At 40.6% G+C, this 18,455-nt stretch overlaps 1 protein-coding gene across 2 annotated transcripts in view; it reads left to right on the top strand.

The window, feature by feature from the left end:
- LOC121652166 (collagen alpha-1(XX) chain) overlaps nucleotides 1-17,332 on the top strand; it is a 63,447-nt gene extending 46,115 nt beyond the window's left edge. For both annotated transcript variants that reach the window (XM_042004791.1, XM_042004792.1), the window contains 15 exons: nucleotides 4,405-4,563; nucleotides 6,448-6,525; nucleotides 6,741-6,827; nucleotides 6,927-6,980; nucleotides 8,679-8,774; nucleotides 8,862-8,915; nucleotides 9,010-9,063; nucleotides 9,155-9,208; nucleotides 15,093-15,164; nucleotides 15,258-15,293; nucleotides 15,503-15,569; nucleotides 15,668-15,856; nucleotides 15,944-16,021; nucleotides 16,127-16,288; nucleotides 16,554-17,332. In XM_042004791.1, coding sequence (XP_041860725.1) covers nucleotides 4,405-4,563; nucleotides 6,448-6,525; nucleotides 6,741-6,827; nucleotides 6,927-6,980; nucleotides 8,679-8,774; nucleotides 8,862-8,915; nucleotides 9,010-9,063; nucleotides 9,155-9,208; nucleotides 15,093-15,164; nucleotides 15,258-15,293; nucleotides 15,503-15,569; nucleotides 15,668-15,856; nucleotides 15,944-16,021; nucleotides 16,127-16,288; nucleotides 16,554-16,582 — 1,269 coding nt within the window. In that variant the 3' untranslated portion in view covers nucleotides 16,583-17,332. The remainder of the gene's footprint in view (nucleotides 1-4,404; nucleotides 4,564-6,447; nucleotides 6,526-6,740; nucleotides 6,828-6,926; nucleotides 6,981-8,678; nucleotides 8,775-8,861; nucleotides 8,916-9,009; nucleotides 9,064-9,154; nucleotides 9,209-15,092; nucleotides 15,165-15,257; nucleotides 15,294-15,502; nucleotides 15,570-15,667; nucleotides 15,857-15,943; nucleotides 16,022-16,126; nucleotides 16,289-16,553) is intronic.
- The last annotated feature ends 1,123 nt before the right edge of the window (nucleotides 17,333-18,455 follow it).

Consider the following 18,455-nt stretch of genomic DNA (forward strand, 5'->3'; position numbering starts at 1 on the left):
ATGGCCAAAATGATGACATTATCGGGCATTTTTACATTATCAGTTGCTATAGCCATCCATCCATTTTATGAATGCTTTACTTAAACCAGGGGTGTCAAAGTCAAATACACAGCGGGCCAAAATGAAAATACTGGAACAAGTTGAGGGCCGGACTAGTTCAATGTTTACTAAAAACTCATTAAGATGACCTTATTGCACATATTGAACCTAGAACTAACAGTCTTTTAGTTATCGCCTATAAAACAACATTAATCATTAAATACATTTTTTAAAAATCTGTTGCATTTATTTCTTATGGCTCTATATGAATTTTTTCCCAGAGTAATTTCAAGTGAAAACATTTTCTACAGAAAAATAATATCCTCTTTTGGAAAATCAAATGACCTGTAATAGCGAGAGAAAAAAGTTTAAAAAATGACACTGCATTGAAGGTCAGTTTTCCTGTCTATCCATCTATCTATCTGGGCAGGCAGGTTGCCAGGTCAGGGGGGGAGTTCACAACAACTCCCCATCCAGAGATTGGGTACGAAGCCCCAATAAGCACAATTACGCTGCGCAAGGCAGAGACTGACCTAAGAGATAAGATCATGGCAAAAATTAACATCAGGCCACCCCGATGCCAATTACAGCGGCTGAGTGAAGCACCATCAGAAAGTCTCCTGGAAGATGTGAATGCAGCTTTGAGAACGATTCCTACAATGACCATCACTGAAATCAATGAGCTGATCTACACCTCAGCAGCAGTGATCCTTGAGGTGTTTGGCTATCAACCAAAGAGCAACCATAAAGATACATATCCACCATGGAAGAGGAAGTTGGAGGCTAAAATCAAGGCAGCTCTAAGAGATGTGAGCCAACTATCAGAGCTCCAGAAAGGTGCAATAAAAAAGCAGGTACCCAGTAGGTACAGCCAGATGCCCATACCTGAAGCACTAGAAACTGCCAAACAACGACCTCAAGCCTTGGCTACCCGCCTAAAGAGGTACATGAGAGAAATTGAAGCAAGGTGAATAAACCGGCTGTTCTCAACTCAACCAGCTAGAGTGTACTCTCAGTGGCAGGGTAATAACAAAAAGGCAGATCCGCCAAGGCTGGAGACTGAATAATACCGGAAAAGCATATGGAAGAAGGAGGCATCGCACAACAGCGGTGCACAGTGGCTGATGGATCTAAGAGCAGACCACAGCAACCTCCCTGAACAAGAACCAGTAATCATCACAGTGGCAGACATTCAACCAAGAGTCTCAGACATGAAGAACTGGACAGCACCAGGGCCTGACATTGTTCACACCTACTGGCTGAAGAAGCTAACTGCACTCCATCAGCGCCTGGCAGCACAAATGACCCAGCTGCTAAAGGATGGGACCCACCCTGAATGGCTAACTAAAGGTCGGACAATCCTGATCCAGAAGGACCCCCTGAAGGGAACAGTTCCATCCAACTATCGGCCAATAACCTGTCTCCCCACCACATGGAAGCTCATGTCAGGCATCATAGCGGCTAAGATAAGTGGGCACATGGATCAATACATGAGCACAGCACAGAAGGGCATTGGCAAAAATACCAGAGGAGCAAAACACCAGCTGCTGGTAGATAGAACAGTCGCTCGGGACTGCAGAACCAGGAATACCAATCTGTGCACTGCCTGGACTGATTACAAGAAAGCCTATGACTCAGTACCACACACATGGATCATGGAATGCTTGGAGATGTATAACATCAACAGGACTCTAAGAGCCTTCATTGCAAACTCAGTGCATCAGTGGAAGACCACCCTTGATTCCAATTGCACAAGTGTCCCATCAAATGTATACCAAGGAGATGCCCTGTCCCCTCTGCTGTTCTGCATAGGTCTGAACCCCCTTAGCCAAATAATCACCAAGACTGGCTATGGATACCAACTCAGGAATGGGTCCACCATCAGTCACCTCCTCTACATGGATGACATCAAGCTGTACTCCAAGAACGAGCGAGACATTGACTCACTGAGCCACACAACCAGGATCTACAGCAATGACATCGGAATGTCATTCAGACTTGAGAAGTGTGGGCGGATGGTGACAAAGAGAGGGAAGGTAGTCCATACAGAAGGGGTCTCACTCCCAGACGGCAGAATAGCAGACATTGAGGACAGCTACAAGTACCTTGGAATCCCACAAACAAATGGCAACCTCAAACAGGCCACGAGAAAAGCTGCCACAGACAAATACCTCCAACGAGTAAGGCAAGTCCTAAGGAGTCAGCTCAATGGCAAGAACAAGGTCCGGGCAATTAACAGCTATGCCCTGCCGGTCATCAGATACCCTGCGGGAATATTAAGCTGGCCAAAGGAAGAGATTCAGACCACAGATGTGAAAACACGAAAGCTCCTGACCATGCATGGAGGGTTACACCTTAAATGCAGCACCCTGAGACTGTACACTAAGCACAAGGAAGGAGGCAGAGGACTAGTGAGTGTCAGAACCACTATCCAGAATGAAACATCCAACATCCTTGCATACATCAGGAAGATGGCCTCAACGGACAAAGTGCTCGGTGAATGTCTCAGGTAGTGGAAAACAGATCATGTGGTGATAGAGAAACCATCATGGGAAGAAAAGCCCCTCCATGGGATGTACCACCGACAGATAACTGAAGTGGCTGATATCGAAAAATCCTACCAATAGCTAGAAAGGGCTGGACTGAAAGACAACACAGAGGCACTGATCATAGCTTCACAGGAGCAGGCTTTGAGCACCAGAGCAATAGAGGCCCAGGTCTACCATACAAGACAAGACTCCAGGTGCAGACTGTGCAAAGAGGCCCCTGAGACAATCCAGCACATAACTGCAGGGTATAAGATGCTGGCAGGGAAAGCTTACAAGGAGCGTCATAACCAAGTGGCTGGTATAGTGTACAGGAACATTTGTGCGGAGTACAGACTGGAAGCCCCGAGGTCAAGGTAGGAAACACCTCCGAAGGTGGTAGAGAATAACCGAGCTAAGATCCTGTGGAACTTCCAGATCCAGACCGACAAAATGGTAATGACAAACCAGCCGGACATTGTGGTGATGGACAGCAGAGGAAATCCGTTGTGGTTGACATCGCAATACCAAGCGATTGCAACATCAGAAAAAAGGAACATGAGAAACTGGAGAAATACCATGGCCTGAAAGAAGAACTTGAGAAGGCCTGGAAAGTGAAGGCAACGGTGGTGCCCGTGGTCATCAGAGCATTCGGGGCAGTAACCTCCAAACTGGAAGAGTGGCTACAGCAGATCCCAGGACAAACCCAGGCATCTCGGTCCAGAAGAGTACAGTTCTAGGAACAGCCAAGATACTGCACAGAACCCTCAAGCTCCCAGGCCTCTGGTAGAGGACCCAAGCTTGGATGGATGAGGGGACAATTATTATTTTATATATATATATATATATATATATATATACATTTATTTTCTCAATTTTAATGCATTATTGAAAATTTTGTTATTAGGTTGAAAACTATGGGCTTTTTTTCCACATAAATTTCTACAAATATCTACATCCCATAGAAAACAGTCTATTCATCCCCTTTTTGCAAAATTTTTATGTTTTTCTTTATTTTAAAACCTAAAAATAGAAATAAAAATGTGGTTTCTTCAAAAATCCTTTGGTAGATATTTATCAAAAATGATAAGTTGTGCTTTTTTTTAATAACGTTTGCGTCTAAAGGAGTTTTATTTAGCTCGCTGAGGGAAAAATGGCTCTTTGGATTGGAAAGGCTGCAGACCCCTGCACTAAACACATTAACAGATTTAGCAGCAGTTTTCTCTTTAAACAGCAATACTTAAAATATTTTTAAAAATATATCAAATGAAGTATTTATGGCAAAGAAGGATGAAAGGTTCAGGATTTACTAACTAAAAGGTAAAAAGCCAGCGGGATGAATTTAAGCTGTGAAGCTGCTTCCTTCTAAACACAGAAGGAATGTGATGAATATCAGCATCAGGTGAACAGACAGAAGGCAGGATTAGAATCTCACAGCTTCTAGATGGTGAGGAGAGAGAAATATTCACAATATGCACAATAACGTCCATCCATGCACCTTCAGTGTTTCATTATCCAGATTTCTGGCCTATAAATTCTCTAATTTTGCATCCTTGACTGTTTAGCTTCTCCTCTGCACCTGCAGCCTCCACTACCGGGAGTTAAGGGGTTAACATCCGATTTTACAGGTCTAACTTCAGCTCTGTAAATGCAACTATAAACATGTGGTAATCACAGAAAGTCCAGAATCTCATCTAACAACCTCTACTGAAGCTCACATCTTACAGATTCCAAAACTAAGTTTTAATCAAGCTTTGTAGTACAGCCCTCTGATCAATCTAATATGGTTATATTTGTCAAATATTGTATTAATGTCTGTCCCATCTCTTGTAATTGGCAGGTTCACCTGTCTGTTAGCCAGGTAAGTGTGTCCCTGTCTGTGGACTGCCAGCACGTGGGGGAGAGGCCGGCCCGCCCTCTAGGCAACCTGCCAAATGATGGATTTGAGATGCTGGGAAAACTGGTGAAGACCCGAGGACCCAATAGTGGATCAGCCCCGGTACTCATTTCTTTCTTTTTATTTTAATGCCGGCTCAATTTACAATTAAACAGCATACTCTGAACATACCAAAAACTAAGCTAGTGGTTGTTTTCCCTGTCACATGCTCAGCCTATATACAATGCAGTGGTGGGCGGATCCATCAGATCTGCTGCTCGACAATTGCTTTGTCCATTTATGTACCGCACTTTGTTTCAACGGTGGTTGTTTTTAAGGGCTTTATAAATAAAGTTGAGTTGAGTTGATCATAGTGATATTAACATTGATATTGATATTGATCGACACACAACATAACCGTTGCACAGAATAATACAGTCATATACAGTATTAGAAAAAGCCAGTGTAAACAAGTGAGTTTTTAAGAGTTTTAAAAGATTTAAAATGCGGTAACAAAGAGGTCTGCCTAACATTTAGAGGCAACTTGTCTCTGTGCCACCACTGCAAAAGTGTTACAACAAAGGTGAGCTGCTTAGTCGTCCTTAGGGGCCAAGGAGGTGGAGCCAGGCCATTTTGACATCAATAAGCTAATAGAAAGATTGCGTTATAGATCAGTCATATACCACACAGAAAGCCAGTGTAGGTAAGACAAAACAGGGGAATTCTGGATCAGCAAAGAGAACTCCAGAAAGAGAGTGTTACAATAGTCCAGGCGGGTTGTGACTAGGGCTTCAACTAATGACTTTTCTGATGGTCGGTTAGTCACCGGCTATTAAAACGACTAGTCGACCGATCGGATTATGTTTCTCATAATTATTATAAATGGCACTTATTTCACTTTCAGCTTTGAAATCTTTCATGAAGTTGTTCTTTAAGTCCGACGTTCCTCCTCTTTAAATGTTCGAGCATTGCAGGCATATGCAAGGTCCGCTTTAGAGATTAGATTAGACTTTATTATCTCACAGTGGAGAAATTCACTTGTTACAGCAGCTCTTGTTATAGAATAAAGTACAGAGAGGCAAAATAAGGTGAACATGCATCACAGCAAGAAAGTGCAATAGTCTCATATGTATTTAATTTATTTTGAAGTTATCCCAGACTTTTGACGTCCCCTGTCGCCGTTTTGCTCCCTGGTCTGCTGCCATATTTTTCCCCTGGTGGACTTTATTGCGCATGTGCAACTCTTTTTTTTTTCAGACAATAGTCGACGGGTAAATTCATTGTCGACTATTTTTATTGTCGACTACTCGTTGCAGCCCTAGTTGTGACAAAGGCATTAATTAATTTCTCCAAATCCTTCTGGGCCAGAATGGGTTTTGTCTTAGATATTTGTCCTAAATGAAAAAAGCTCTTCTGTACCACAAAGCTGGTATGACTGTCAAGTCTAAAATCACAGTCCATGCAAACCCCAATGTTTGTAACCTCAGTTTTAATGTAAGTTTCAGGAAATGAAAGTTGGAAGAGGGGGCAGCATTGGTACCACTTGGTCCAAATAAAATAACTTCTGTTTTATTTTTATTGAAACTCAAAAACAAACGAAGACACTATAGTTTTGATGTCCTTAAGATGTTCTGATAATGAATTTGTGGAGTCTTTGTTAATTTTCTTAAAGTTGACAGTCGTCTGTTGGGTCTATTGCACCAATGATGTTAGCAAGACCAGCAAAAGAATGAAATATTGTCTTGACTGCAACTTGTTTTTGAATTAATGACCTGAGAAAAAAATTATGATGTAAGGGCACTAACTGGAATCTCACCATTTACTTTGAAAGAACAAAATGCTCTATAAATTAGCAAAATAAAGAGTACTCATTTGTAGAATTTTTCTTTGCTTAAAAACAAGTCCAAAAAGCAAAGATTTAATGAATGCCACAATCTTCGTGAAAGGTTTGTAAGTAGTACTGTAGAATTAACTTCATGAGTGAGGCCCATTGTTCTTTGTTTCCAGTTTCAGCTGCAGTCCTTTGAGATCATCTGTAACACCACATGGGCGTCAGAGGATGGCTGCTGTGACCTACCTGGTGTGGTTAGTGTGTCACTATTTACAGCCACCTTTGTTCAACCTAAGTTGTTTTTACATTAGTGCTTGTTTAAAACTGTATATTAAAAAAAATACATGCATCTGTTACATTACTCCATGCATTTCTCCCATTACAATCATATTGCTGTTATCATGTGTGCCTTATTTGTTCATGAACAAACCAAACATTTTTCCTGTTAATGTTTGTGTGTTTGCCTCAGAGAGATGAGGAGAGCTGTCCGGCTCCTGCGTACACCTGTACCTGTTCCTCAGACATTCCCGGAGCTCCTGGTGCCTCAGGACCAATTGTGTGTCACCACAATTAGACTTTGAATACCATTGTGATATTTTCTGTCATTCAGCTGATTGATAGATTTTAACATTCAGTTTTGTATCTTCTCTTTCAGGGGAAGCCAGGTCCTAGAGGTGTAAAGGGTGAGAAAGGAGAGCAAGGCCAGAAGGTGAGATGAAAATTACTATTATTAATGCTAAGAAAGACAGTTAAAACTTTATCATGCTGTGTAGTTATCTTTTTCTTCCCTTTTTTAATGGTAATTCAGCAAGAAAAGGGACAGCAGGTCTGGTCTGCAGGATGCTTTGACCTTTAGTGGCTCATAAGTAACCAATTGAATCTGCTCATATCCCCAAACTACCATGACAGTGGAAAAACATGATTAAGTCTGATATGCAGCCACTGTTTGGTTATTATTTAATCCAACCATCCATTTTCTATATCGCTTATTCATATTCAGGGTCCCAGGGAAGCTGAAGCCTATCCCAGCAATTAACAGGCGAGAGGCAGGGTACACCCTGGACAGGTCGCCAGTCCATCGCAGGGTCATCACAGAGAGACAAATAACCACTCACACTCACTCCTAGAATTTAGGGTGACCTATTAACCTAACATGCATGTCTTTGCAAGGTGGGAGGAAGCTGGAGTACCCACGCAGGGAGAAAAAGCAAACTCAAAAAGGCCACTGTTCGAACCTGTCCCCAGCCGAGGCTCGAGCCAGTAACCTTCTCGGCTTAACCACTAACCACCACACCCCCATGCATTCCCCTGTTCTTATTTATTGAAAACACTAAACAAAACTCTAAATATATATATAAAAGTATATATTCAGAACATTATCCATGTCCACAAAGTTTCACTTATTATTACTCAGGCAGTAATGGAGGGCTGATGTAAACTATTTAATTCAGTTTATTAGAATTGCTCTTCGCTTGTTGTTGAAAAAGGATAAATCTTTTACCTTGAACCAAAGCCATGTTTGTCCATGTATGACTGAGGTCTGCTAAGTGCAAGGTTTCCCCAACTGCTGCACATTAAAGAAATAAACAAAACAGAAACAGTAAAGTTTAATTTCATAAACTTTTTTTTAAAAGAACTCTCTTAAAGTTAACTTTTTTTTTAAGAAGAAAATGTGCGCATAAACGTGTCTGAGCTTATACATTAGTTGATTAATTCTCTTCTGGAAGCGGCTGATTTTTTCTGTGAATAGTCGTCTTATATTCTTTATTGGCTCGATAAAACAGATAAATAGCTTAGTGAGAGACGCAGGGCCGGAAGTTTTCAGCATCATACAGTGACTCTCTTTGAACTATAGTGAGCACATAACAGTTAATGTTAATGTTTCACTGATGATATCCCAGGTAGCTAAATGAGTCTAAAACAACACTTAAATATCATCGCAGTTGTTAAACCTATGCTGATACTGACACCAGAACCAAATATAAAGCTCTGGATTGAATGAAAGTTGGATTGTTAAATAACTCAAGGAAAATTATAATTTTTCATTTATTAGACATTAATTAAATGTTTGCATTTTAATCACCAAAATGAAACTATAGCACGGCGACATAATTTGCAGCATTTAATCAATAGTTTGTAACTAATCATGTAACTGCATCAGAATATTTCAGTGAACTTTATTGCTTTAGATTTTGGTCTGAGATTGAGGTTATTTACACATCTTTACTATAAAGTAGAAAGCTGTGTATCTAGACATAACACAGACAGATATTGACTTACTAGTATGCACAACTAATCATTTTCTCTATTAGTTACAGAAAAATTTCTCTTTTATCTATCAGAGTAAATCAGAGAGCTCATTTTGTTTTTAAGCACCTAACTGACATCCTTATGCTCATCTTCCCAGGGGGAAGTTGGTCCTCCAGGAAAGCCTGGGTTTGAAGGAGGCCTCGGGCCCCTGGGCAGTGTTGGACCCCGAGGGATAACAGTGCAGGGCAAAGTGGTGGGTGACGCTTTTATCCAGCCACGTTATCAGAAACCACTGAAAATGTTCCTAAACTAAAACAACTTTTTTTGTGGTTCCAATCAGGGTCCACCTGGAGCCAGGGGAGAAAAGGGAGATCCTGGACGACCTGGACTCCAGGTGAGTAAGAAGTGTGGTGGTGGAGTTTTAAAGGCTTTTCTATATGATCATTCACCAGTCTTCTGTCCAACTGTCCTGTTTTCTTTTTTGGTAGGGTTTACCAGGACCTCCAGGTCCAAAAGGAGATGAGGGGGTCCCGGGCCCCAAAGTAAGCACTTTGACCCAAGTCAATGATAACAGTCCTCACCCTGCTAAACTCTGTATTAGTTCTCATTTTCTCATCCTCATTTGTTTCATAGGGCATCAGGGGTGTGGAGGGAAACATCGGGGGCCCTGGTCTCACCGGACCCAGGGTAAGATTGACTCTGGTGGTAAAGTTTTTTTAATTCGCTGCAGCCTTGAATTAAATAAAAATTACAATACATAGTCATTCAATTATTATTTAAAATATCACAAATAAAATAAATTGCTAAAAAGAATAAATATAAATACTGACTTGTGTCTACTGGAGACAGGACAAAAGTTTTCTTTTAACACCTCCTTTCTGCTCAGAGTAAATGGCTTTCTTGTCAGAATTACAGAGTGGGATTCAAGATGTTGAAGTACTATGGTGTACCCTCTGATTTTAGCCCACTTACTCATAATGTTTTGTGTAATGTGAGGTGTAATCTTCTGAAGGTACTTCTTGGCTGTAAATGCATCACAGCCTGTTGTAATTTAAAGATGATGAGAAGGGCTAAAACATTATAGCCAGTTGGTGGTAGGTCCCTGAAAACCAATATCTTCCTTTATTTCTGACTAATAAAAGTCTAAATAAAACCCAAAATATGTTTAAATAACTTAATACATGTAAAATGCTTGGCAAATTGGTGTATATTTAAGTAATAACTTAGTTTAATAAAGCAACAACCATATGAAAAACTCAAAAATGAGCAAAACAAAGTTCCTCTCCTTACTCGTCCATTGTTGTTTAAAAATGATATTCTTAGACATTTTAGACTTGAAGTATTGTGCAGTTCATCTTTGCAACTAAAATCTACCATGTCTTCAAATTATGACCCCCCCCCCCCCAAATGAATTTCTTGATCCTCTTTGTTTTGTATACAATTCTTATGACTGTCATTAAAACTGGGAAAAAAATCATTTTATATATAAAACAATAATGCATATTAAATTATACAGCCTGATTTTCTTTAGTTGTGATAAACAAAACTATCGACATTGTATGACTTATAAAAAAAAAATAGAACATTAGAAAAAAAATAATACATTTCTAACAGTTTGTGAGATGGAAAACATTATATCCATTAAACATAAGTGCCATTAAAAACCCATTCTTACAACAAAACCATGACACACAACGGTCACGTGTCTTATGAAATCACACAGGCTTTTGAGAACATTTCTAAAATCTAACTCTTCTTGGATTTAAAAGTATCAAAGACTAAATAAATCATTATTGATTAGAAAGAGTACTTCTATACATGAAACCAGTCTGATAAACAACAAAGAGGTGGACACTGTAGACAACTATAAATATCTCCGCACAGTTCTGGACTCAAACATGGTGACAGCTGTCAAATGTGCACAGCAGAGGGTCCATTTACTGAGCAAACTGAACTCTTAATGTCTGTACCAGCATGCTGCAGTTCTTCTATTCAGCTTTTATCAAAAGGCTTTTAAACTTTTCTTACTTATTCTGGAACAATCACCTGACTGTTAGGAATAAGAACAGTTTAAATAACGTCAAAGTCTTTACTAAAATCCTTGGAGTTCAGCAGAGAGATTCATTGTTTTGTTTTGTTTTGTTTTGTTTTGTTTTGTTTTGTTTTGTTTTGTTTTGTTTTGTTTTGTTTTGTTTTGTTTTGTTTTGTTTCAGAGGGGTATTGCACAAAACCAAGATAGGGGATTAAGCCGGGATATGTTGGTTATCCTGGCTGAATTTAGCCCTAAGTCAGTTACATGAAAGCAGCTCAAACTAAACCCGGCCAAGTTACTGTGGTGATTTATCCGCTGCAGCTAGCCTGCTCCAGACCAGGCTAACTGCTCAGGCTAAGATTAATCCTAGCGAGTCACCTGCATGTCCAACGTCAATTCTGTGAGGAATTAATGTGTTTTACAGCATGTCCATGGTCTTCCTAAGTATGGCGCGTCATTTTAATCATCCAGTATTAAAATATTACATATACAGTCACTGTACATTTAATCGAAATCTGTTCGTAATCGCAACAGCCTTTTTATATGGATTCGAGTTGTAGTATTATTATTCTATTCTATTCTACAGTCATTTAGCAGACGCTTTTATCCAAAGCGACTTACATTTGAGAGTAAGAACAACACAAGCATGAATTCAAACAAGATGGGACGTCATCATTAAGTGTTAGTCAGACCGCTTTTGAGTCCAGTTGGACCCAGGTGCTGTCGTGTAGTGCTAGTGCAGTGCATAGAATTTTTTTTTTTTTTTTTTTTTTTTTTTAGTCATTTTATTTAAATACAGGATCACGATTTCATCACACAATATCAACTTGGTCATAAGTGCATGATTTCATCAGGTCAAGTGTTATATTGCTATGCTAATTAAGACTGCTCGTCAAATTGCTGTCAGAGGTTTTATAAATATGTGTTTTATTGCATTAATTGAGATTACAAAACACAGCGGATGAGGTTACAAAGGTGTATTCAAAGAAATCCGTGACGAGGGCAATGTAGAATATTCAGGTCAAACTCCCCTTCACCTGTTCCCTCTTCATAATGGCTTGCCCTTTTTCAGAGGATGTGCTGGACGAGGAAGCCCGCATCCTCAGAAGAGCATTCAGACGTGAACGAGTCTTCAGGGACAGCTCACATCCCCTGGCCTTTGGAGATGACTATGTCATTGAAAGATACAGATTTTCGGTTACTGGATTTCCAGGTCCAGTTTTCTGAGTGTCCGGTGTTTAATCTCAAGATCCAGCTCCATTCCTTGGAGCTTGCTCTTTTTGAGTCAGCTTTTAACATCTGCCAGCTCTATCTCTCTCTCCAGGTGCCCTGAATAAAGCGTTCTGACAGTTTGTGAGGTCTGTAAAGGAAATGTCAGTTAGCACAGCAGGATTTGTGCGTAATGTAGATGTACTTTAGCCAATACTCACAATGTTACCAGGCCGCTTAGGAGACTGTGCAGCATCCGGGTCCTGCTACACATTTTCTCTTAGCACCACATCACTGACTTCATATCCTTCATGGAATAAATAAGCAGGCCAATCCCATAAAACTGACATGCCTCAAGCCTTCTGGACTCCACTGACACAGTCTCCTCATCTGCAGATGTGCATTCTGCAGCTGCAGATGTGCCTTCCCCCTGCCGTATACATGCAGCGAGAGGACTCGGATTAAGATTTCACAGAACATACCAAGCCTGTGATTTCGAGACACTGTACTAACCGGATCATCTTCTGGTGGCTCCAAAAGTGTAATTGTGTTCCCAGACACTGCAAGGTTATCCAAAGTCAGACACTATATTATATTTGATTGTGTTCCATGTGCAGTAGAATTGCAGTACGTGATGTACCTTGTATGAAGCGGACAGTTTCTGTGGCTGGGACAGAGTCAGTTATTGTCCCTCCCTGGATCCCCTCCATCACTGGCCTCCCTTTATTTAAATGGAGGCCAGTTCCTCTGCTGGAGTCACATCCTGGCTTGGTGGACGCCCCCTGTGCCAGTTCTATAGGCCTTTTTTTTAACTGCTACAATCATACAGACATTGAACATGTCAGCAGACACCTCATCTATTCATCTCATTTGTTCACGGTTATCTACTTTGGAGTCACTTACCAGCCTGCAAAATGTTCTTATATTTAATTTTTACTTGCTGCCAGGTCCTTTTATGGCCAGACAGGTTTGTCCTTTATGAAGGACAGAAAGATAAAATAGATAAAAACGTTACATGAGGAAAATAGATTAAATGACACATTGTGGATAATTGTTTGCACCTAATCATACTCTACATTTCCTGAGTAACATGCACCTGCTTGTCACTCTTAAAGTATACAACAGTTAGTGGATTTGAAAAGTAATCCTTTAATTGTAGCCTAATTATGACAGTTCCAGGGGAGCACTGTTTATTAATTGTACAGTTTTTGACCACTTACGCATTGAGCCGGTCGGCTATTGTCTGCCAGGCTCTCTCGCGTTCTTTACTTATGGCATTGGTATTGCCTTTTTTCCTTATAATATCCTTAACTTCGTCAGAGAACTCCGTCAGGAGCTGTTGTTCAGCGGCCGTGACGTAGGACGCGCGACTTTTATCCATTTCCCCATCGGTGATTCTGTGAGCGATCGCGAGGTCTGCTTCAGTATGCCGTGCACACGCACTTATCCCAACTATCTTCACCTGGCTTAACCTCGCCGCACCTTCTCATCCTGGCTCAGCAAACGTGCAACCAATTAAGCCAGGATAGGCCGCGCAAGCTAGGTCAAGCTGGGCTTGCTTAATCATCCTGGATTTCTTTATTCTGGTTTCGTGCAATACCCCTCAGGTCACCGCTACGTCATGCCCTTCATACCTTCTCCCATTAGGCTGCTAAACACCAACCCTTCTGTAACTCATGTTGATACTTATCATGTTGGTGGTTCTTGTTACTAAGCTCACTTATGTGGTCAACTGGGTTTGAATATACTGATAGATATTTATATTTTTATTTATATTTATCCATTTGTTTTTATTGTATTTTGTGTCTATTTTGCCAGTTCCACATCTCTTGGCCTCCCTTTGCTGCATATCTGTTCCTGACATTGAGAAGCAATTGTAACTTTGTGTAGTTGTCTGAACTGAACTAAAAGCACATATCTACAACATTAGTAGTTCAAAAATATTTATTTCTATCGTCCACTGAGTTCTTGATCACCAGCTTTTTTTCTACATCTTCTGGCTAGAGAATTGGCGCCATCTGCTGCCTGTTGGTGTTATTACTACTGAAGTTGATGGAAAATCTCAGCAAAATAAATAACATCTGTGATACATTTGGATGGAAACCCTGATAATCAGACACTAGAACCGGAGAACGAATGAAGATAAATCTTCTCATTATATACAACATAAATAAAATACAAACAAACTGGACTGAAGTTAAAGTCAACTTTATTTGTATGGCACCAATTTCCAACAACGTCATCTCAGGGCATTTTACCTACAATCAATTCGAGCCAATCCGTTGTCATCCAATCACCAGTTTCATACAAACCAGTTCATAATGAATAATAGCCTAGTGAAGGAAACCAGCAGACTGCATCGAAATTAAACTTCAAATTAATCCTATCCTGAGCACGCACAGGGAGGCGGGCGACAGTGGAAAGGAAAACCTCCCTTTTAACAGGAAGGAAAAATCTCCAGCAGAACCTGGCTTAGGGAGGGCGGCCATCTGTCTCGGCCGGGTTGAGAGACCAACAGACACCACAACTTTCAGCCAGGACGACCTGCTGAGAGAGGAGAAATACGTTCATTTTGCCAGTACTGTCATATGTTTCTACATGTTTCTAAGGAGCAGAGAGATGAAAAGGAAGTGTTCAGTGCATCAACAGACGTCCATCAGCAGTCTAAACTATGGCAGCACAACTAAGGGATGACTAACCACCCCTAACTATAAGATTCATTAGCCAATGAAGAGACACTAAAAAAGATGATCTCCCCTGTTTGTTCTCATCAGAATCCTCGCTGCAGCATTTTGGATCAGCTGAAAGCTTTTAAGGGCATATTTGGGGCAGCCCAATAACAAGGAATCGCAGTAATTCAATCTGCAAGCAACAAAAGCGTGGGCTAGTTTTTCTCCATCACTTTGACTGAATGTCTCTAATATTACAGAGGTGGAAGAAGGCGGTTCTAGAAACCTGTTTTAAATGCGAGCCAAAGGACAAATCTTGGTCAAAAATAGCTCCAAGGTTTCCAAGGTTCCTCTCTGTAATAATGCCACCCAGATTAATGACATAGCCAGACAATTTTGTCCTGAGTTTTCAGGTCCAAAAACAACAACCTCAGTCTTGTTTGAATTTGAAGGGAGAAAATCTCTTAACAAGAACTGCTCTGACAGAAAATCAAACACAGGTTTATGGAACTATTCATTCCTTGGGTCGTAATATTCTGCAAGTCTATTTTCAAATTAGTTTTCTATGTTTGCTCATGTTAGCAGTGACAAAATACTTAAACATCCACCTGCTCTGTCAGCTGTCTGTCATTCTTACTATTAAACTATTTGGCTTGTGTAGGGTTTCCAAGGAATGCCAGGACACCCAGGGCCTTTCGGAGAGAGGGGTCCGTCAGGACCTGTTGGACCTACGGTAGGACCAGACAGACAAATACAGGAATAGCTGTCCAATCTGTCCTCACCTCTAGTTAACTAGCTTTAAGTTTGTATGTAATTGACTTCACAGGGTCTGCCAGGGAATAAAGGGGAACGAGGTGAAAAGGTGGGTTATGTCTTCAAATTCTGTTTTATTTCAGTTGCATTTTGTTTGGGTACCAGATTTTCTAATTTAGTTGAGTCACTGTTTATCAGTTCAGCACCAAATCACAGCATTATGCACCTCTGTGAGTTTATAGAAAAATTATGACTAAATTGTGATCACTGTTTACAATTTACAGAGTTTTAGTTGGTGACTCTTCTGGTGTCTTACAGGGAGAACCTCAGTCTATGGCAATGATCTATCAGCTGGTCACACAGGCCTGTGAGCAACTAGTCCACAGTGAGTAAAAATCTACAAAGTGAAGATTTGAGTATGAATTTCTTTATCACTTTAACATAAAAAAACCATCTTTTTTTTGGCTTTGCTTTTTTTTTTAGAGGAGGTGTTAAAACTTGACATGTACATTAATAAGATAAGTCATAATCCAGCTCCTATAGAGGAGCCTGTGGGGCCTCCGGGAGAACCTGGTATACCAGGATCCAGGGGCCCACCAGGTGGTAGAGGCACTCAGGGAAACGTGGGTGCAAGAGGGAAGCCTGGCAGGCCTGGTTATCCAGGAGAACAGGGTAAGTCTTCATCTGGTGGATGTTTTGTTGAAACTGGAGCTGTTGATTGTTTATTATTGTGTTAACTCATCTAATCCATTATTGCAGGAAGGAGAGGTATTATAGGGGACAAAGGTGATGCTGGGAGCAATGTCCAGGGATCCTCAGGAGTCAAAGGATTTGCAGGTACCTCTCCATTTTTTTCATGCATCTCTCATGTGTTCAACAGAAAGCTGCCATGTACTGATGTCGACTTCTGATGAGTGTTTATTTTGTTTGGTGTGTCTGCAGGTCCTTCAGGTGAGTCCAAGCTGGGAGTCCCAGGTCCTAAAGGAGATGATGGAAGGGCAGGACCCCCAGGAATCCCTGGACCTCCAGGGCAGCCTGGCGAGATTGGACCTCCAGGTGTGTGTGACAGCAGTGGAGGCTGCCAAAGAGTTCCACAGCAAACAGGTGAGATCCTTAAAGTGGCCTACTGATGACACACAGCCTGGATATATTCCAGTCTGAGGATTCAGGTCTGTCTGAGGCAACCATATGAAAACTAGACATGCTATAATGATTTAGGCTGAACTTAGAATTTAAATTAAAATATTATTTATATTAACTTTATATTATAGAAAGTTAATATTTTTGTTTGTTCTGTGTCTTTTTCAACACTGTTAAATAAAGTAAGTGATAGTATTTTAAATTGTTAACTGTGTCTCTCTTTATCCAGATGACCCTTACTATGGCTACCAGCCCTGACTGAACATTAAAACTGGCAACAGTGGTACGCTATTAAACATCTGTAGCAAACAACTGCAGTGTACTTTTGAGTTCAACGACATTGTGAACTGAGCCAGAACTGGCACCATAGAGGAAATCTGGCACGATGACTGATGTGAAAGCTTCACCAAACAACATGTAGGAACATGAAATGACACCGGGAGAATCACTCCTTGTTTTTCTTTGTACAGTTCACCATTAAAGAACTGTGGAGAAATTAGGGAGCCATCTAGTGGAGATTGAAATGTTTACTAATGAGTTGACAGAATGGAAGCTAAGTGCCATCTTATGCAACACATTCGCACTGAAAGCGTTTATTACTATTTTTATTTACTTATGCACTGCATAGATTCAAACATTTTAGCCATTTTTGTCCTTTTTTATATATTTAATTTTCATTTTAACCTCAACTTCCTCAAAGATAATGAAAATATATAGTCCATGGTACGAAAGCTTCTTTTTGTTCCATGGTATTAATGATACTGTGAGAATGTCTATTATGTGTATAATTTGTACATGTTTGTTGTATTTGCTGTATCTTTTTATTCATGTATATTTTACAAATTCTAACTGCTAAGTTGTGATTACATTTTCAGATTTATTGGGTTTGGGTAATGAGCATTTTATGTTTAAATGAGGAAGAGACTGTTAGACCTGTGTTTTCTTCAATTAACCTACATGTTCATTTGTTTATCTTTTATGAATAAAATCTTCAATTATTTGACTAAACAAGCATTGCAGTGAGCATCCTTAGCAACAGGATATAGAATTGTAAATCCATCCATCCATCCATCCATCTATCCTCCCGCTTTGTCCATTACTGGTCGCAGGGAAGCTGGAGTGTGAAACGTCGGCGGTGTCTTTAAATACCAAATGTGACATATACATTTTCGTACTTTCTGAGCTCCTCAGTCAGCTGTTTATTAATTGTAATAAGGACGAGTCCCTCACAGTTTAAACAAATCCTGGAGGACAACCTGGTGTTATGTTAACATACCATTGTTCCATATGCTATTGTCCATCCATCTATACCTCGTTGTCCAAAGAAGGGTTGCAGGGAACCCAGCATTTGAGCAGGTGTGAGGCAGGGTACACCCTGGACAGTTCATCAGTCCATCACAGAACAACAAGCATTCACACTTACTCACACCTAGGGAGAATTTGGAGTGTTTTTGGATGGTGGGAGGAAGCTGGAGTACATGGATGGATGGATGGATGGATGGTTGAAACTTCTAATCTGATTAATCATATCTGAAGCATAAATGCTTTCTACCACCTGTCAGCTACTTTGTTACAGAAGGGTTCTGCCCAGAACAATTCTGTATGTGCTGGTGTGAACCATGAACCGCAGGTTTTCTCCTTTTCAGCTGAATGATAAACAAATGGAACAAGAGAGGAGACTTGCGGCAGAAAAGCCAATCAGCTGATCATCGACAACCGTCGTGATTCGTAAACAGGAGAGGAAGAGAGAAGCAGGCCCGGTATTGGATGGAACAAGACCATTCCCGGTGGCCTTGGCCCTATGTAGTCTGGCTGACCTGCTTGTCAACAAATAAATAAATAAATCATGATGCGCTACACTGGTGCAGCTGATTGGCCTACCTGGCACTGTCTCGAGCCTAAAGACAGTTTGGTCAAATGACTTTATTTATTTATTTGATCAATTGTTTATTTTAAAGGGGTACGTCATGACGAGGCAACAAATCTAGCTTTTTTTCTGGCTCTAAGCAGCTCTTTCAGAGTAAGGTTGCTACACCCCCTGTGCAGGAGGGAGCTACTGAAAGTCATTCCATCCTACAGCCATCAGACTATAACAGCTCCATATAAATTATGCAATTTGGACCTAGGTTGA

The sequence above is a fragment of the Melanotaenia boesemani genome, chromosome 13 (genome assembly GCF_017639745.1).
Source record: "Melanotaenia boesemani isolate fMelBoe1 chromosome 13, fMelBoe1.pri, whole genome shotgun sequence".
In the NCBI taxonomy this organism is placed as follows: Eukaryota; Metazoa; Chordata; class Actinopteri; order Atheriniformes; family Melanotaeniidae; genus Melanotaenia; species Melanotaenia boesemani.